Here is a 20,744-nt window from a genome sequence, read left to right on the forward strand (position 1 = left end):
CAATTTGGGTCTCTTGACATGTGCAGGGTCAAGACTCAAGCATTGGCTACTGGGTTCAAGTTATCTGATTCAGTGCAGTCTCTCGACAAGCCTAGGCCAATATTGTGGACCTTGGAATGACAGTCACTTCCGTCCATAGCTGTACTCCATCTAGTCACAACCCGCAGAGACTGCTAGGTGGAGTTTGCCTGGCGTCACCGTCAACTGGGGCTGCAGGAATGACGGACAATATTCCTTTACAACCAGTAAGACACAAAAAAAGACACGACAATAAAAACAGGAATGGGTAAGAACAAAAAAAAAAGACATTTACACTATAAGAAATGAGAACAACGATATTAGGAGGATGTTAGGCTGTTATTTAGCTCGTTGGCTAATAACAATGAATTGTTTACAAAACCGCGGACGAATATATTCGCTACATTGTAACCGTTCTAAACGTTCAAGATAAATGTCCTTTTTCATAAAAACTAACACTGACGGGATTTGCCTTGGTTGGGGAAATGTGTAATCGAAATGAGTCTTTCATTGTAGCGAAAGGGATGACACAACCTTGTTCCGGTTGCTATATGTTTTGTCGGTGCTAGTAGGCCTACACTATTAATCGTCTATTGTTTGTTTATCTTGACTAGATATGCCTATAGGACGGCAAAACAACACCCTTATCATTATGCCTAAAACACAAGGTGGGGTAAGGTAGTGTGGCTGACTGGCATTCTTTGTCATTGCGTTGAACCATCCCCAGACAAGGCAGGCCGTATGAGAATTTGGAGACAGCCAGTGATTTACTTGGGCAGGAGCTCACCGGAGTGGATTACCGGCACCTCAGAATATTAGTTAAGTATTGTGGAGCTCCACCTAAATATAAACAGTGTACCTGCACATATTTCAGTCCAAGTAAAGCACTGGGCACAGCAAACCACCATGATTGACTATGGACACAATACGGATGATGATGCGACTTCTATGAAGTTTAGGATATTTCCTGATTATATGCAATGCTAATATTGCGTCATAGAATTGCACCAATTGTAAAGTAAAGCCTAACGTCTCATGTCCACCAGTTGCATCAAACTCTTTGTGTTCCGGAAGTTATTCATTGTCAATGGAGCAGTCTGCAATGCTACGTTGGGGGTGCCAGGCTGTGGTGCGTTCTGTGTACCGCATGCGTTCAATATTTTTAACTCGTGCGTTGCTTTACCGTGCGATGGTACAAACGGAAGTACACACAGAATCCAACTAGGTTGCTTTTAGCTACTTGAAAAGCGAAGCACATGTGCTGCAAGTACTGAAAATGCGGGGTAGACACCCAGCAAAACAAAACGCGTATGCATCTGGTGGACATCTGGGAAAATACAGGCCACACAAGACTAGCCTGCACACCTGTCCGGGCATCCCCTTTGCACCTCATGTCCCCATCATCCGATCAGACAGGAAAAGGCAATCTCAGAGATGGCGCTTGTCAGAGCATTTCAATTTTAGGTTTGAAATAAATTGCAAATGAGTAGGTTTAAAATGTGCAACAAAATATATACAGTCAGGTCCCAAATTATTGGCACCCTTAAAGATGAGCAAAAATACGGTATAAAATAATTCAAATACTGAGCTATATTGTATGTTCCAAAAAATTGGAAAATTCTATTTTATACTAATAGAATTGCTCAGAGAAAGAGATTTTGTTAAAAATTTTTTCTCAAGATCGGGGTCAAAGTGATTGGCACCCCGTTTTCAAAACCTTTCAATACCTCACCTTGCGAGGATAACGGCACTGAGCCTTTGTCAGAAATGTTTTATGAGATTGGAGAACACATTGGGAGGGATCTTAGACCGTTCCTCCGTACAAATGCTTGATATCCTTCGTCTGCGCTTATAGACTGGCCTCTTCAATTCAAACCACAGGTTTTCAACGGGGTTCAAGTCCGGAGATTGAGATGGCCATTGCAAAATGTTGATTTTTGTGGTCAATTAACCATTTCTATGTGGATTTTGATGTGTGCATGGGGTTATTGTCTCGCTGGAAGAAGTTTCAGCATCCTAGCAGAGGCATCCAGGTTTTTGGCTAAAATGTCCTTATACTGGTAAAGTTCCTTGTGCCGTTGACCTTAACAATCACCCCAGGACCTGTGGAAGCAAAATAGCCCCATATCTTCAAAGATCCACCACCATATTTTACAGTAGGTATGGGGTTATTTTCTGCTCATGCATCCTTATACCGAAAAACCGGAATAAAACAAATATATACATTTTTATTTTTTTATTTTGCAAAATATTTGTAGTGCACTGGGCCTTTACTAGTCCTTTATTAGTGGACCAATATAGCCATCCATAGCGCGGGCAGAAGAAATCAGCATTGCCCAAACTACTTCCCGCAGCTATGTCCACAGTCAAGGATTCATTATCCAGGTATTCAGTCCCAACGATATGTGTAGAATATGTGATCTGTAAAAATCATAGAACATTATGACACATGGCAGCCATAAGATTAGGTCATGTGCTGACTGCTTGCCTGGATGAAGTGGAATGCTTTGTTTGAGAAAGGTGTATGAAACTAAGACCTTGCTGCCTAACACATGAAGCCAATATTTACTGAGTCGGGGCCCACCTCTGTGGTTTATTGACTGACTGAAGCCTTGCTCACCACCATAGGAAAGAAACATATTATTTGCATGTTTTTTTTAGTGGCATTTCAGTGAGAGGGAAGGAAACTCTAAAAGGGCCAGTTTCCCAGACACAGATTAGGTCTAGTTCTGGACTAAAAAATACTGTTATGGCATTTCTTCATTGAGCATGCTTTTTAGTTCAGGGTCTGTGTTCAAAAGCATCTCTGAGTAGGATGTTGATTCAGGATCAGATCCCTCCCCCGTCCATATAATCATTATGATTTTAAATGCAAAACTGATCCTATATCAGCGCTATTCTGAGACTTTTTGTGAATAGAGGTCCAGGAGCAGGCTTAAAGCTGATACAGGGGGCTGGAATAGGGTGCCATTAGACACACACCAGCTATTTAAATGTTCATGTTGGAAGACAATATCCCAATTACGGGCCCAAAAAAGTTCATGTGTATTGTATGTTCTATGTGCACTATTTCTATGCTTTCCATTCTTACGTTTCGTTTTTGCATCTTTTACTTTCGGTTTTGTACACCAGCTGGGAAAAAAAAATAAAAAAAATATATGTATGTGTGTGTGTGTGTGTGTGTGTGTGTGTGTGTGTGTGTGTGTGTGTGTGTGTGTGTGTGTGTGTGTGTGTGTGTGTGTGTGTGTGTGTGTGTGTGTGTGTATATATATATATATATATATATATATGTGTATGTTATGGAAAATATATTTTACAGCGGTTTAGATTGTACAATGATTCTCTACACTATACTTGCTTGTTTTGTCACATAAACAGAAATTAGGGGACTATTAGAATTTGAGCAACCAGGAAATGGTGGAGCGATTTCTGCGTAGTGTATCTTTAAAGGGATACTTCGGGATTTTGACAATAAAGCCCTTTATCTGCTTCGCAAGAGTCAGATGAACTCATGGAAACTATTTGTATATTTCTGCATCCAGTATGGAGGAAGTTAGAGGTACTTTTGTGAGCCGATGCTAACTATCGTTAGTGCAATTAGCGGAAGTCTATGGTATCTACTAGCATGCTAGGAGTTACCAAAGACTTCCAATCATTGTGCTAATGCTAGTTAGCAATTGAGCTTACGCTAGTTAACTTCTTTCAAACTGCATGCAGAGACCTATAAATGGTAACCACGAGTTTGTCTGACTTTGGGGAAGTAGATAAAGGGCTTTATTGGCAAAATCCTGAAGTATCCCTTTAACCTGGGTCAAGGAAACCAGCCCTAATGATGTACTACGCTGGTGTTCCTCAGGTGCTGCCAGTGGTCGAGGTGCTGCGGCATGGGGGACTTCCGGCCGCGGACAGTGTGGCTGGGCCACCCAGAGAAGAGGGAGCAGAGGTACCCCCGGAATGTCATTAACAACCAGAAGTACAACTTCTTCACCTTCCTCCCAGGGGTGAGTGTCAGGGACTCATGGTCAACCAAGCAACTGTAATTTGCTCCTCATTCACAACACAACAAGCCTGAAAGAGTTTATTGGCAAAGTGGAGTAAGTATTTAGTGAGCAGTAGGGCTGACCCCATAGATTCAGATATAACAAATATTCTAATCAAATGAGCAGTCTTGTTAGCCTGTGTTGTTTAGCCTATGTGCCTCAAGTTCACAGGAGGTTGGTGGTACCTTAATTTGGGAGGACGGGCTCGTGGTAATGGCTGGAGCGGAATAAATGTAATGGTATCGAGCACTTGATTTCTATGCGTTTGATGCCTTTCCATTCACTTAGTTCCAGACATTATTATGAGCCGTCCTCCCCTCAGCAGCCTCCACTGCTCTAGTTGCTTAGTCTCTTTATTGTTTTGTCATTACAAGTGAAGCGAAACCACGGCAAAAATACTAAGGAGTGTTTTTGGTTCCCTTTCAGATTTTTCAAGCCTAATTTTACTTTGATTTAGGTTTTCAGATATTTGCTAGTCTTAAAACAATGCCTTTTTTGGATATGAGGTCAGACATTAAAAGTAGTCCAGATTTGTTTGGAAAAACAAAAGCAAAGTCCAGTCCTTTTTTGCATTGCAAATTATGATGATTTTTATTTACTTTAGATAATGTCAAGGAATTATTTTCGGGTCAAAGTCTCAAACACATTATTGTTGTTGTATGCTGTCACAGTAGCAATGAGAGAACACAAGACTTCCCTTTGTACTAATCTTGCACATTGGTGGTAATAAAATTCAGCCAAGGTGTAGTGTGACTGTTAAATCTATACTTGACTGTGGGTGGCACTGGAATGAGACTTACACTATTGTTGAGACATACACTATATATACAAAAGTACGTGGACACCCCTTCAAATTAGTGGATTCGGCTATTTCAGCCACACCCGTTGCTGACAGGTGTATAAAATGGAGCACACAGCCATGCAATCTCCATAGACAAACATTGGTGGTAGAATGGCCCGTACTGAAGAGCTCAGTGACTTTCAACGTGGCACCGTCATAGGAGGCCACCTTTCCAATAAGTCATTTTGTCAAATTTCTGCCCTGCTAGAGCTTCCCCGGTCAACTGTAAGTGTTGTTATTGTGAAGTGGAAACATCTAGGAGCAACAATGGCTCAGCCACTAAGTGGTATGCCACACAAGCTCACAGAATGGGACCACTGAGTGCTGAAGTGTGAAGCGCAGGAAAATCGTCTGTCCTCGGTTGCAACACTCACTACTGAGTTCCAAACTGCCTCTGGAAGCAACGTCAGCACAATAACTGTTTGTCGGGAGCTTCATGAAATGGATTTCCATGACCAAGCAGCCACGCACAAGCCTAAGATCATCATGCGCAATGCCAAGTGTCGGCTGGAGTGGTGTAATGCTCGCCACCATTGGCCCAATCAGTGGAAACTCGTTCTCTGGAGTGCTGAATCACGCTTCACCATCTGGCAGTCTTGACGGACCAATCAGAGTTTGGCGGTTGCCATGAGAACGCTACCTGCCCGAATGTAAAGTGGTCTGGGGCTGTTTTTTATGGTTCAGCTAGGCTCCTTACTTCCAGTGAAGGGAAATCTTAACGCTACAGCATACAATAACATTCTAGACGATTCTGTGCTTCCAACTTTGTGGCAACAGTTTGGGGAAGGCACTTTCCTGTTTCAGTATGACAATGTCCCGTGCACAAATCGAGGTCCATACAGAAATGGTTTGTCGAGATCAGTGTGGAAGAACTAGACTGTCCTGCACAGAGCCCTGACCTCAACCCCATCAAACACCATTGGGATGAATTGGAACGCCGACTGCGAGCCAGGCCTAATCATCCAACATCAGTGCCTGACCTCACTAATGCTCTTGTGGCTGAATGGAAGCAAGTCCCCACAGCAATGTTCCAACATCTAGTGGAAAGCCTTCACAGAAGAGTAGAGGCTGTTATAGCGGCAAAGGGGGACCAACTCCATATTAATGCCCATTATTTTGTAATGAGATGTTCGACAAGCGTGTGTCCACATACTTGTGGTCATGTAGTGTATCATATAGAATGTATTTGTGTGTGGATGTCTGTGGAACCATATGGCAAGCAACAAAATAACAATCACACAATTGCAATCTATAAGCTTATTTTCGTCTTCAGTTTCAAAATGTTTTCTGTTTTTGTGCCTACTGAACATGACCCTGATTAACATCACAGGCATATATAACTATACTCCTATAGTGTAAAGACACATCGATGATTGGTTCATGTGAAATCATATTGTTCTGTTGTGTGTTTTCAGGTACTGTTTAATCAGTTCAAGTACTTCTTCAACTTGTACTTTCTGCTCCTGGCGTGCTCTCAGTTTGTCAATGAGCTCAGGCTAGGTGCTCTGTACACCTACTGGGTTCCTTTGGTAAGCAGCATTTATTTTTATTTTTATTTTTTTCAAGTAATGTAGTATTAAGTGTATATGTGATCCACTACTCACTTGCTAATAATACAATAATGTTTAACTGGGTTTGGGTTTGTCTTATTTTTGATTTTCAGGGATTTGTTTTGATCATAACCATCGTGAGAGAAGCAGTTGAGGAGATCCGATGTTATTGTCGAGACAAAGAAGTGAATTCACAGATATACAGCAAACTCTCAACAAGAGGTAAGGATTTATTTTCAGTCATTGCACACAATATGCCGACTGAACAATAACATAAATACCATCAACAAAACGTAACCACTCATACAAATCAAAAACCACCAAATTTCCTGACGCAACCATTCAGATGAATATAAATGCCTAGTTGAATTTGAATAGTGGGTGTCTCCAGTTAACTGTATGGAGGTTGGTCGTGTCCTGTTTAAACTGGGAAGGGAGTGATGCCTAATTCAAAGCAGAGATGTAAAAGTGTACACATAAGAGGGCTTAGAATAAAATGCTACCAGCAATAAAATCCTAGAGACCTCTTGTGGTTTCCATCACTTTTCCACTTTGATCTGGCAGCTTGTTTTACTCATAAACAAAATGAATGGTTGCTTCCATGATAGTGACTTGCTGCATGGGGTCTGGGGTATGAGAGCCAATTGCATAAGATCCCTGTAGATTGTTGTTCTGCTCAAACTGAGCATGTACTTTGTCAAAAGCAAAAACAAACAGTTGTTTACCTAGGATTTTTGTCTAATCCTGTATAATTGCAGGATTCATCATTTTAAAGTAGAACATTCTTAATTTATGTTTATTTCCTTGAAGGATTTTGATTTCAGACTGATTATTACTGAAATGTATTAGGACGTTTTTGTTTATTGATAAGCTGCCCTCCATCAGATGTTTGTAAAAAGCAAGATAGACTACATTTTAATTATCTTTGTGAAACAGAACAGTTTTTAGAGTCCCATAAACCTAAATGCGTAACAATATTAATATCCTTTAATGTCTTACATATGCAAAAGCCTGAGGTCACACAGCAAAGGTCATGGGTCAGTGACCCCCTCTAACAATTTTTGCCTGTTCATTCCAAATGGAATGGAAGAAAAGGCTCAACTCCCCCTGACCTTCCAACATTCTTTCAGGTCTAGGCCTACATGGAAAATTACTTTCCCCAAATTTAGTGAAAGGAAATAACAACAGTTGTCTACATTTGCTAGGCAACCGGGAGGAGACAGTTGGATATAGACAGTCAAATTTAAAAGTGTTTCTGTATATAAGGCCATGGGAAGAGAAGTATGAAGAGCAGGGTTTTAACTGTGTCTTTGAATGACGTTAATGATACCAGGATGTCTCACTACCATAAATCCTGTTTGAGCTATGTGAACGTTTACATGGTCGTTTTAGATTTTTACTTGTTTGGGTCATTTTTCTCTAGTCTTCCCCTCTTAAGAGGAATGGAATGTCCATAAAACAACATACGCTCATATCTGTTCATCCTTTGTTTGGTCTAACCACAATACGATTATGATTATCAAAATTAATTTGGTCACCTCAACTCAACATTCTGCAATCTAAAAATGCTTATTGAATATTAATTTGACATGTGTTTTTGTTTCAGGCACTGTGAAGGTAAAAAGCAGTGGCATTCAAGTTGGAGACCTTATAATCGTGGAAAAGGTTTGTATCACTTCATAGATTTCGCCTCAACTGCACCAAAAAATTGGAGGCTAAACTTGTAGGATATAGTCTTACCAAATAGTTGCACTTAAAAATACTTTAAGTTAATTTGTCATATCCATGTAGGAAAGTTAATACAAGGCAATCAATTGGGGTTACTATTGTTGTCATTTGTGAGGCTAATTTGAATGCCACAACACTGGTAGCATGCTGTTAAAAGTATCTTAAGTAATTCTAACAGACTTTCCAATCTGTTGCCTCGTGTCATCTTTTTTGCTGGCTATTGTAGAAAGAGTAGATTCTGGGAGTCTTTGTACGTGAAATATGAGAAGGGAGTCCTCAGTTACCAAATGGTCAATTCTTTCAGAAAGGTTCAGTTATTAAACACTGCTGAAGGATAGGTCACACATGTTGTTCTCTCTATACATTTGATCTATTTTAACCATGACTGAGAGACATTCAAAGTAAATCAAACTCTGAATTGTTACGAGCTTCAGATATGAAATTTGTTAAAATATCTAAATATACAACATTCCAAATTTGTACTGCCACATGGATCTGAAGTGCCACTGTAAATCTTTATTTAAACCATCGACCACTTAAAATAGTCCATGCCCAGCTCAATGTTTTGAAGTCTGTCAACTTAAATAGCGTTGAGAATTAATCTTCCAATAACTCTGACCAGGACTCGGTCACAGTGGAGTCTGGGTCAAACAGAGTGTAAAGCCCGGTCAGGCTCCCAGTTAGGGTAAGCAAGGCTGGATGATTTGCTGCAGGGCTTATTATTATGACTAGCTGAATGCAGGTAATGTACATTAAAGGCAAAAGTCTGAATGTCTACAGTTAGAAGGAGGGGGGTTGGAACAGGATGCAAGTTGAAGTCATGTTTTTCTTTTCTGTCTTTGTAGAACCAGCGAGTTCCTGCTGACATGATCTTCTTAAGGACCTCTGAAAGAAACGGTAAACATCTGCTGGTCATTCATCCAAATCTCCAAAACAAGATAGTTGGGGAAATGGCATGTTTAAAAAGGGTGGTGAGGTGAAGGGATTACTCTAGATCCAGGACAGGAAGTGTAACAATGTCTAAATTGTAATTAGGTCAATTTAAGTTGAGTGTTGATGATGGGTTGTGGTAGACGAAGCATGGGCCATTTATTTTCCCTAAGATCTCGACTGACCATTTTTGTCTTTCAAATTACAAGTTGCATCCTAAGGAAAATCACCAAGATATGCAAAGTGTAGAATAGAAAGAACATATCAAATGCAAAGAGAAGATGGGGGAACCAAGGTACAAAGATGGAGCCTAATCTGAATAAACAAATGTGGAATTGGATGAGATTTGGAAGAGTGATGACAGAAACACAATGAATTACTCCCATGCAAAACAATGCTCTCTCCGACAGGCTTATTGTCTTGTACACAACAAAAACACCACTGCCCCCTCGATAACTTGCAACGGTTGGGATCCATTGAAAATGTGCAATAAAACACCATAACCTTACACTTTTATCATCTTGATTTGGAGTAACACAAACTATATGAAGCATGCTTGGTTGCGGTTGTGCTTTGCTATAGGGGGATGAAAAAAGCACATGCTCCTTTTACTGGAAAGAGTGTTTGGTTGGTTATCTCTATAACACATGGAGGCCATTAGGTCAATTATGAAGAGCCTAACTATGCTCCGTGTTCTCCGCTACAGGCAGGCAGGATGATGCGGGCTAGGGTTTGGGGGCTGGGTTACTGGGGGCTGTGGGGGGATGAGGGCTGGGTAGGCATGGATGCCTCTACTTGTTGATCCCCAGATTAATGTGCAGTTGGGCAACATTCATATTTGAACAGTATTTTGTAATAAGATGACCTTTGTCATTCGGTAAGATATGTTTATGCTGAAAGATAGAGGGAACAAAGGATGCACCAAATAAAATAACGGCAGAAGTTGAAGCAAGTGACAAAATTGATAGGGTAAGACATATTTTTGTGTTTTAGAAATACAGAAATAAGTTATTGGTACCACAGAGACCCTAAATCCTTATACCGTAGAGCCCCCTAGAGATGTTTGTGACTCCATTCTAAATCATCAGTTCTTCTCCTCCCTTATCCCAGGCTCCTGCTTCTTGCGTACTGACCAGCTGGATGGAGAGACGGACTGGAAACTACGCCTCCCAGTGGCCTGTACTCAGAGACTGCCCACTGCTGCTGTGAGTCACCACACCAAATGGCTGCTCTGCTATATCTCTAGTAGAGTGCAATGTTGGTACTTCACTGACTGCTTTACATCTTTAGTAAAGTAATGCCACATCTCATGTTTTTTGGGGATGTTCTTAGAATTGTTGTCGGTTATTAAGTGACCATGTTTTGATTGCCTCTCCAGGACCTTCTCCAGATCAGATCCTATGTGTATGCAGAGGAACCAAACATTGACATCCACAACTTTATTGGCACTTTCACCAGGGTGAGTGTTTACCTGGACAATTCTATTTGACTTTTCTTGAATAAGACCTGCTAAAGACTCACATAAAGATAATCGTCACCATATCTAGTCAACTTGGAAGAAAGACTGCCTTCTGTTATCGTAGAGTAATGCCCCTCACTCTGTGTTTTGTGTCCTATGTGCTGTGCTTTAGGAGGATGGAGACCCTCCAGTCAACGAGAGTCTCAGTATTGAGAATACCCTGTGGGCCAGCACTGTCATCGCCTCTGGTAAATACCAACTACTCCAGTGGTGTGCTCTCTCTCTCTCCACTGAAGCAGCCAATAACACGGAAGTAACTAGTACCAGCCCGCCCACCCTCCATCTCTCTATCTCTCCATCCCTAGAGCTGTGATGAGACGTTACTTCCTTCACGATTGATGTGCTGATGATTTGTCCTCCTACACACACACACACACACACACACACTGGCGCAATCAGACATTTGGTCATTTAGAAACAGTTCAGGGGTAGTTAACTATGAGACAACATTTTCCTAAAAGGGAAAAAATCCTACATAAAGATTCCAGAGTCTAACCTATATAACATATGGTAGTCATTTGGCAAATTGGCAGTCTGTCTCACGTATTCCTACTGTCGTTATACATTTCAAAACATCCTTTCACATCCAGGGAAGTCACTGAAATTGCTGCTATATGCTGTATTACATGTTATGGTTCATGATTCCAGACTTAAAGTCTCAGCCAATTACTATAATGTTCTTTCTCTGTAGGCACTGTGGTGGGAGTAGTTATCTACACAGGCAAGGAGCTCCGTAGTGTGATGAACACCTCAAACCCAAGGCACAAGGTATATTCGTGTTAGTCACAGTAAAACACCCTGCACATGACACTTTCCTTTAGTAGACAAAGACATGTATATTATCTGTACGTTTATTAGGTTATCATGTTATCATGTCATTTCTTAGAAAATACCCTAGTAAACGCTGTTACCATAAAATAAAGTGCTACTAGTATTAGTATCATTTCTGCCAATTTTGTTTTCTGTAATATTGTATTGAGACTGTTCTGAGAGTGTTTCAAATGATTTGTACTGCCTGATGATATTCTCCTTGTGGTTCTTCTAGGTTGGCCTCTTTGACCTGGAAGTGAACTGTTTGACCAAGATTCTGTTTGGGGCTCTGGTGGTGGTGTCTCTGGTCATGGTGGCCCTCCAACACTTTGCCGGCCGTTGGTATCTGCAGATCTTCCGCTTCCTACTGCTTTTCTCCAACATCGTCCCCATCAGGTAGAAGTTTTAACACACTTTCTATCTCCATTTCAATTAGATACTTTTAAAGCAATTAAAAGTAATATGTAACAATGTAGTTACGCTTGTAATAACTGTGTTATTACACAGGTTTGAGAGCAAAGTAAGTGTTACCAAAAGGTGATATTTTCAGTTGGAGCTTCATGTACATCAACATCTATCCTTGCTTAATTGTTTGTACATATGCTTATGAACATGTTTGATGGACAATCTAAAACCATTGATATCCAAAATGTGTATCTGGGAGTCTTGTTTTTAAATAAATAAAATGCGAACCTTGTGTCCAGCTTGCGTGTGAACCTGGACATGGGCAAGATGGTGTTCAGCTGGATGATCAGAAGAGACTCTAAGATCCCAGGTACTGTGGTCCGGGCCAGCACTATACCTGAACAACTGGGACGCATCTCCTATCTGCTCACTGACAAAACAGGTGAGTCTGCTCCTTTTGTGGTTTATAGACATAAATATGTCATTACGGTTTGCCGGACTATCACGGCTATGTGGCTGTGGACTCTGTATTGATCTGAAGTGAGTGCTTCCATAAACTTCCATCAGCTTAGTCAATGTGTACGATTACATGCACACTAATAGTTTGATATAAAACTGATTATGGCAGAAGGCAGAGTATGGCATTAGTCATGTAAACATCTTACCCTGCTTATCTTAATAAGATCATAATCAAAGTAAGCATATTCCGGTTAACCTACTGGTTTTCTGAGAAATCTTTCAAATTATTAGGACATGTAAGCGGCTTAATCGGCATTCCAGCGGTGTATTTGATCTGCGTGTGTGCCAGCGCTGATAGCGCAAGCCTGCCACTTATTCGCGAGTGAAGTGAGTTTGGAAAAACCGAAAGTATGCATCTTAGAAACTTTATATGTTCAAACTCAGAATCAAAAAGTCTTCGCCAGGGTTGTGGAGTAACAGATTATATAAACCTGTAACTGTAATCCGTTACGTTACATGCAAAAATATTGTAATCAGATTACAAATACTTTTGAAAAACTAGATTTTTTGACATTCAGAAAGGATGTTTGCACAATTTTGGGGGGGAAACCTTTCTGTTTTCTCAATGATGTTCAAATAAGCATTAAAAAAAGGCCCAATTTTAAGTTTGTTGTGCCTGAGCGAGTCTGACCACAAGTCAGAGAACACTATGCAGGCACACCAAATGTGTTTGATGGATCGTGGGAAAAGAACAGGAATAGGCTTTTGCAGGCTACAGTCCAACCTATGTCTTCCAATGGTGCGACTGCTGTTGGCATCCAAAGATTATCTAACTTGTGTTACGAACCAGCTCGTAGCCCATAACAAAGAGGAAGGCAACGCGGAGATGACCGCAGGTGTGTCCCATTTTGCTGACGACCCTCCCGGCTCCTCCCACCAACATCCTATTAAGGAAAACAAGAGCAAAGAGAAAGAATTCGGCAGACAGAGTGGGAGGGTCGTCACACTTGATTAAACGCTTGGAGGTAAGGACGACAGCAGTGGTGTAGCCTACGGGCAACACGGATATCACTTAGGCCTATTATAGGCTACATAGCGCATTGATGTGAATTACACTGCTGCTTTCTCATTTAGCTATTTGTGCCTTATGGATTGTGGTTGTTGTGGATGGCTGTTCACAAATGTATATGTGTATTTTAACCCAATAATGGTTGAATTGAAGAAGTTTAAGCTGCCTATCAATCATTGTTTTTGAGACCAGAGGTGTATTCATTATGGAAACCGTTTACCGTTTAAGAACCAAACGGAAGCAAACAGCAAAACAAGAGTTTCTATTTGACAAATTCTGGTAGGTCCCTCCCTGTTTTGTCCCATTTGCTTCCGTTTAAGAAACGTTTTTCAACAGAATCGGTGTAGTGAATAGAATTTATTCAATAGAAACTGATAATCATTTTTTTTACCATAGGCCTAACGGACACATGCATTTTTGATAGACTTAAACAGCTGCAAATTATCCAGATATCAAAGTGTCACCAACAAAAACTTTGACAATAGGCCTATAACAAATGCAGCATACGAAAAACTTTTTTTCACATGCAAATAGTACTTTTCGGTAGTGTTCAAAGCATGCCATTCCGAGAGCAGCATTTAATTTTCAACTCAAAGCAAGGTTGATGTTTATTGGTCCTTGAGGCAGAACAGAGTGATTTCCGCTAGATGGGCCATCTTCAAAGTCAAAATGCGCTATATTGTAAAAATGTATGAAAACAAAAATGTCTTAATTTAATGTAAGCATTAGGGTGAGCAGTGTGGTTAAGGTTAGGTTTAAAATCAGATTTTATGACTTTGTGGCTGTGCCAGCTACTAACCTAAAAGTAACAAAGTAATCAGATTACATTACTGAGTTTGGGAAATGCAAATGTTATATTACTGATAACAATTTTGGACGGGCAACTAGTAACTGTAAGGAATTACATTTAGAATCTAAACTTACCCAACCCTGGTCTTCGCAAAAATAACATGGTCACTGTGGTAGAACATGTATTTTGGTTGCCGATTTTCTGCATTTAACAAAAGGCCCATCAGTTGCCTGATTTCAGATGTGTCCATGAAAACAGGCTTATTAGGGAAGTCGTTGCAAAGCACGTAAATATTTTAAACAAACTATCATATTAATCTGACTATCCACAATAATTATTGTTTTGTGCATGTAACTGTGCTCAATATCACATCGGACGTAACTGTGGTATAAAACGTGTAGTATTTAATGTTGGCATAAAACAGCTTAACGTTGTAGTGCACAGGAAGAGTAGAGTGGCTACATAATAAGAATGCATTTATCTTGCTTTAGTGGTCATGAGAGGAAATTGACACAACGGACTGACATGTTGGATGTGAGATGATAGTGTTGAAGATGTGCTAAGGTTGTGTTTAGTATGACATTGCTAGGGCTGACCCATCCCTAGGGCTTTGGGCTGTGTGCGACTCTGAGACATGCTACTTATTGGAGCTTTAAATCAAAACGGGCCTGAAGTCTCCTGTCTCTGCACGCACACACCCCCAGGAACTGGCCTGTACCCCTCTTAAATTTACGACCCTGACGGCCAATAAAATTATACTGGATTTTCCCACATAGTGATAAGGGCGATAGGGGTCAAAGGTCAGTCTAATGTATGTGCTGTAGGGGGCTCTCAGGTCATCCTGAAATACTACATACAGAGAGAGGGGCTTTTAAAGTGAGTGTGAGGACAACCAGGACACTGAAATCATGGAAATGGTTTCAGGAACAGCTACTTGATCATAGTGAGTTCTGTAGACTGTTTTAAAATCACTCTTTAAATGATGATCATAATTTTAACATTACCATGTTGGTGTCAGAAGTGCTGGAAGCCACGAGTGTAACCCCACTTTCAGGAGAAATGTTACAAATAGTATACATTGTGCTTGTGTGTTTGATGCAGGAACTCTCACCCAGAATGAGATGGTGTTCCGTCGCCTCCATCTTGGAACGGTGGCCTATGGAATGGACTCCATGGACGAGGTGCAGAGCCACGTGTTCAGTGCCTACACACAGGTAAAAACAATAATCATCATCATCAACCATATAGAATAGGGCTATCCCTGACAACAGAAAAACTTGGGCGACCGAAAGTCATCTGTTCTTTCGACCAATCGATTTGTGGAATTTTTTTTACCGTGGATTTTTCAATATATAGACACAGCCTATGTGTTTTAATAAAATCAAGTATATGCATTGAGCTTGTCTGACGCTTTAAGCTCACTGTTTGATGAAATAACACACAAATGACTCGAGGGAGCCAGAGGTCTAGAGGAAGAAAAAAAACTTGACTGACCATTCTCCTTCTGGCTTTCACAGATTCTGCCATTACTCTACTGAAGTTGCCAGTAATAGGCTACATGAGGAGTCGACAACCTTTCTCATGTATAATGCCAATTTATCTTGACGTTTCTACAGATCTGCTTTCCAGTTATGGTTTTCATATGCACATTTTCCTGGAACTGTTTTATTTAATTTCTAATAACGTCTTCGTATCTGAAAATCATTGTCATGTTGTTAATCAAAATTCTATTCAAATCTAAATTAAAATGATACAAAGCTAAAAAAGTAACTTCTATTGCCATTGCCAACTATGTAAAAATAGCCTAAATAAAGAAAACAAATAAAACATTGCAGCATGCAGGTAGAAAATATCCTGATTTAAAAAAAAAAAAAAAAAAACAACTATAAATGACATTGGCTATGCATGGCCTGTCTGCAACAAACTTCAAACACAGTATCAACTATTAACTTGGGTCCAGCCCAAATCTTGCCCTAGCGACATATAAAGTATTCTGGGCCAGTGAGCTCGGGACACAGCTGTAGGCTATTTGCGCAAGGGATAAGAAGCAGTGCTTGACTTGAGCAGGTGCTCATTGGAGCTGAGTACCGGCACCTGTTTATTTTAAGGAATGTTGACCTATTTCAGTCAAGCACTGATAAGAAGCAATAAGGTAGCCCTATTTCAGGACGTTTCCACAAGATCCGAGTATGACATTTTTCCCTTTCATGCTGAGTGGTTATCGAAAGGGAGACAGCTGGAAAGATTTTTCAAATAGCCTACATTGAGGAACTATTGTCATTCTCAATGGATGTAAAAACAGACTTCATTTGCTTGCTGTTTGAGGTGAAAAAACACTACTTTGAGAAGCTCCACAGATCATTAGTGGTGGCAGAAGTCAGGGCATTCATACTTTTTGTGCTTTGCAGTGCAGAGCTGTTGTGAAGGAAGTTGTCAAGGAAGCGAGTTTGTGTTTATACAGGATGTACGGCCCCCACCTACCATCAACCAATCATGTCAATACGGAGCTATAGAGAGCCCTCTGCATTGTTACAACATTTTGGAGACGCATGGCGATTTGGTACGGAGCTCGATATGGCCTCTGCATGCCTCCGGAGGCTCCGGAATTGTGTCACACCATCTATATGGAGCCTCAGACCACATTTTCAGATCAAGCATTCGCTTTTAGTCTAGGCCTATCCAATGGATTAGTTCACTGAGATGGACGCAAATATATACACTACCGTTCAAAAGTTTGGGGTCACTTAGAAATGTCCTTGTTTTTGAAAGAAAAGCAGATTTATTGTCCATTAAAATAACGTCAAATTGATCAGAAATACAGTTTAGACATTGTTCATGTTGTAAATGACTATTGTAGCTGGAAACGGCAGATTCTTTTTATTTTTATGGAATATTTACATAGGTGTACAGAGGCCCATTATCAGCAAACATCACTCCTGTGTTCCAATGGCACATTGTGTTAGCTAATCCAGGTTTATCATTTTAAAACACTAATTGATCATTAGAAAACCCTTTTACAATTATGTTAGCACAGCTGCAATCTGTTGTGCTGATTTAAAGAAGCAATAAAACTGTCCTTCTTTAGACTAATTGAGTATCTGGAGCATCAGCATTTGTGGGTTCGATTACAGGCTCAAAATGGCCAGAAACAAATAACTTTCTTCTGAAACTCGTCAGCTTATTCTTGTTCTGAGAAATGAAGGCTATTCCATGCGAGAAATTGCCAAGAAACGGAAGATCTCGTACAAAGCTGTGTACACTCCCTTCACAGAACAGCGCAAACTGGCTCTAACCAGAATAGAAAGAGGAGTGGGAGGCCCCGGTGCACAACTGAGCAAGAGAACAAGTACCTTAGAGTGTCTAGTTTGAGAAACAGACACCTCACAAGTCCTCACTGGCAGCTTCATTAAATAGTTCCCGCAAAATACCAGTCTCAACGTCAACAGTGAAGAGGCTACTCTGGGATGCTGGCCTTCTAGGCAGAGTTGCAAAGAAAAAGCCTTATCTCAGACTGGTCAATAAAAAGAAAAGATTAAGATGGGGGAAAGAACACAGGCCAGCTGCATCAGATGAACTGGCCTCTACAATCACCCGACCTCAACCCAATTGAGACGGTTTGGGATGAGTTGGACCGCAGAGTGAAGAAAAAGCAGCCAACAAGTGCACAGCACATGTGGGAACTCCTTCAAGACTGTTGGAAAAGCATTCCAGGTGAAGCTGGTTGAGAGAATGCGAAGAGTGCGCAAAGCTGTCATCAAGGCAAAGGGTGGCTATTTTGAAGAATCTCAAATATAAAATATATTTTCATTTGTTTAGCTCTTTTTTTGGTTACTACATGATTCCATATGTGTTATTTCACAGTTTTGATGTCTTCACTATTATTCTACAATGTAGAAAATAGTAAAAGTAAAGGAAAACCCTTGAATGAGTAGGTGTGTCCAAACATTTGACTGGTACTGTATATATATTTATATTTGCTACTGCTCTACTAAAGAAATATTGGTCTACCAACAGCCTATCTACCAACCAATCGACCAGTCGAATAATTGGGGTCAGCCCTAATATAGAGATAGCTGTGGCGCACATAGAACGTCATTGACAGAAACGGCAATGGCCAAACTCTCTATGTAGACCTATGGCTCTGCATCAGTCCATATGGGCTGTGTTCAACAAATGTATCACTAATCGGTGAGACAGTCAATGTTTGAAATTCTGTGTTAAAACAAGTAACAAAAACCTTGTCTTTGGGGCATATTGTTTTAGCAACATGTCAGCTATGTGATTATTGTTTGGCTTCCCGACCCATAATGACACTTTTTGTCCCTTTGACACCAGAGGTTAGTGGAGTAGGAAACCGGGTTAGCCACTAGCCCCAGAGCCCACTCACACTGGCCGGCCCTAGTTTAATGGCGCCATCATTGACCCCTGTGGAAACGCAACTCCTGGCCTAAAAATAACCGCAGCAAGATAGTAAAGCTGATTGTTAATTTTTCTTCTTTCTTCACACATCTGGTTGTGTTTACTTGCAGTGGGTCTCTCTGTGGATGGTAAGGATGGGTTAGGCCTCCCGAGTGACGCAGCGGTCTAAGGCACTGCATTGCAATTTTAGAGGCGTCACTACAGACCCTGGTTCGTTCCCAGGCTGTGTCACAACCGGCCGTGATCGGGACTCCCAATGGGCGGTGCACAATTGGGCCATCGTCGTCCGGGTTAGGGGAGGGTTTGGCCGGGGGGGTAGGCCGTCATTGTAAATAAGAATATGTTCTTAACTGACTTGCCTAGTTAAATAAAGGTTAAATAGTCAAATGGCTTTGTATGGTAGTCATTTTAGAACTGAGTCAGTTCAGAGAAGTGTTATTTTTTTTAGCACTACAAAACACATATTTCGTATACTTTGACTAGGTTACTGTAGTGATAAGGCAGCTCACAGGTACAAGTAGATCCATGTTTTTCCCACAAATAATGTATTTATCTGATGACTGTATGCAGTGGTGTAAAGTACTTAAGTAAACATACGTTAAAGTCGTTTTTTGGGGTTTCTGTACTTTATTATTTATATTTTTGTAGCACTACTTCATTCCACTACATTCCTAAAGAAAAGAATGTACTTTTTACTCCACACATTTTCCCTGACACCCAAAAGTACGCGTTACTTTTCTTATGCTTTGCAGGATAGAAAAAGTGTCCAATTCACACTCTTATCAAGAGAACATCCCTGGTCATCGTGCTCAACGTGAGCAAGACAAAGGAGATAATTGTGGATTACAGGAAAAGGAGGGCAAAACACGCCCCCATTCACATCGACGAGGCTGTAGTGGAGCGGGTAGAGAGTTGAAAGTTTCTTGGTGTCCACATCACCAACAAACTATCATGTTCCAAACACACCAAGAAAGTTGGGAACAGGGCACGACAGGGCATGACAATTCCCATTCAGGAGACAGTCACCCAAGTCATAGACTGTTCTCTCTGCTAACGTACGTCAAGTGGTACTGGAGCGCCAAGTCTAGGACCAAAAGGCTCCTTAACAGCTTCTACCCCCAAGCCATTAGACTGCTGAACAATTAATCAGATGGACATCCGGGCTATTTGCATTGACCCCCTCCCTTTTTGTTTTTACACTGCTGCTACTCACTGTTTATTATCCATGCATAGTCACTTTACCCCTACCTACATGTACAAATTACCTCGACTAACCTTTAACCCCGCACACTGACTCGGTACCGGTACCCCCTGTATATAACCTCATTGTTGGTATTGTATTGTTTTTTTAGTTTTTTTTTTACTTAGTAAATATTTTCTTAATTCTATTTTCTTAAAACTACATTGTTGGTTAAGGGCTTGTAAGTAAGCATTTCACTGTAAGGTCTATCTATACCTGTTATATTCGGTGGATGTGACAAATACAATTTGATTTGATCTCTCCTGCTGCTGATCTGGCGCACTTACTAAACACATGCATTGTTTGTAAGTTATGTCTGAGTATTGGAGTATGCCGCTAGCTGTCCGTCAATAAAAACATGAAAATCTTACCATCTGGTATGCTTAAAATAAGGAATGTGAAATTATTTTTTACTTTTGATACTTAAGTATATTTAAAACCAAATACTTTGAGACTTATACTTTTGTAATTTACTGGGTGACTTTCACTTTTACTTGAGTCGTTTTCTTTTAAGGTACCATTTACTCAATTGGGTACTTTTTCCACCACTGAATGTTTGTCAATCAATGAATAGCTGAGAAAAAAGTTAGGTTTAAAGAAACGCTCTACCAATCATTGAAAACCTTGCAGGTAGACCGATGCTTATAATCCAGCTCAGTGGGCTAACTTTTCTTTTGTACACCTTCCTCCCCACAGCCCTCTCACGACGTCCCAGCATCCAGAGCTCCGGCGGCCACTAAGGTTCGTAAGACCATCAGCAGCCGTGTGCATGAGGCGGTGAAGGCCATCGCCCTGGTGCACTGTGTGACGCCCGTGTACGAGGCCAACGGTGTGACGGACCAGGCCGAGGCGGAGCAGCACTATGAGGACACCTGTAGGGTTTACCAGGCCGCCAGCCCAGACGAGGTACATAATGGCTCATTCTC

The 20,744-nt window shown here is 40.8% G+C and overlaps 1 protein-coding gene across 1 annotated transcript in view; it reads left to right on the forward strand.

Moving 5' to 3' along the window:
• The first annotated feature begins 3 nt into the window (after nucleotides 1-3).
• Nucleotides 4-20,744, forward strand: part of LOC106567116 (putative phospholipid-transporting ATPase IIA) — a 42,839-nt gene continuing 22,098 nt past the window's right edge. Inside the window, exons 1-14 of the mRNA XM_014136030.3 lie at nucleotides 4-286; nucleotides 3,875-4,019; nucleotides 6,315-6,428; nucleotides 6,563-6,671; nucleotides 8,056-8,114; nucleotides 9,023-9,074; nucleotides 10,218-10,312; nucleotides 10,486-10,566; nucleotides 10,739-10,814; nucleotides 11,318-11,394; nucleotides 11,672-11,832; nucleotides 12,141-12,283; nucleotides 15,261-15,373; nucleotides 20,515-20,724. Of these exons, the coding sequence (XP_013991505.1) occupies nucleotides 117-286; nucleotides 3,875-4,019; nucleotides 6,315-6,428; nucleotides 6,563-6,671; nucleotides 8,056-8,114; nucleotides 9,023-9,074; nucleotides 10,218-10,312; nucleotides 10,486-10,566; nucleotides 10,739-10,814; nucleotides 11,318-11,394; nucleotides 11,672-11,832; nucleotides 12,141-12,283; nucleotides 15,261-15,373; nucleotides 20,515-20,724 (1,605 nt within the window). The 5' untranslated portion in view covers nucleotides 4-116. The remainder of the gene's footprint in view (nucleotides 287-3,874; nucleotides 4,020-6,314; nucleotides 6,429-6,562; nucleotides 6,672-8,055; nucleotides 8,115-9,022; nucleotides 9,075-10,217; nucleotides 10,313-10,485; nucleotides 10,567-10,738; nucleotides 10,815-11,317; nucleotides 11,395-11,671; nucleotides 11,833-12,140; nucleotides 12,284-15,260; nucleotides 15,374-20,514; nucleotides 20,725-20,744) is intronic.

The sequence above is a fragment of the Salmo salar genome, chromosome 13, assembly GCF_965601325.2.
Source record: "Salmo salar chromosome 13, fSalSal1, whole genome shotgun sequence".
Taxonomy (NCBI): Eukaryota; Metazoa; Chordata; class Actinopteri; order Salmoniformes; family Salmonidae; genus Salmo; species Salmo salar.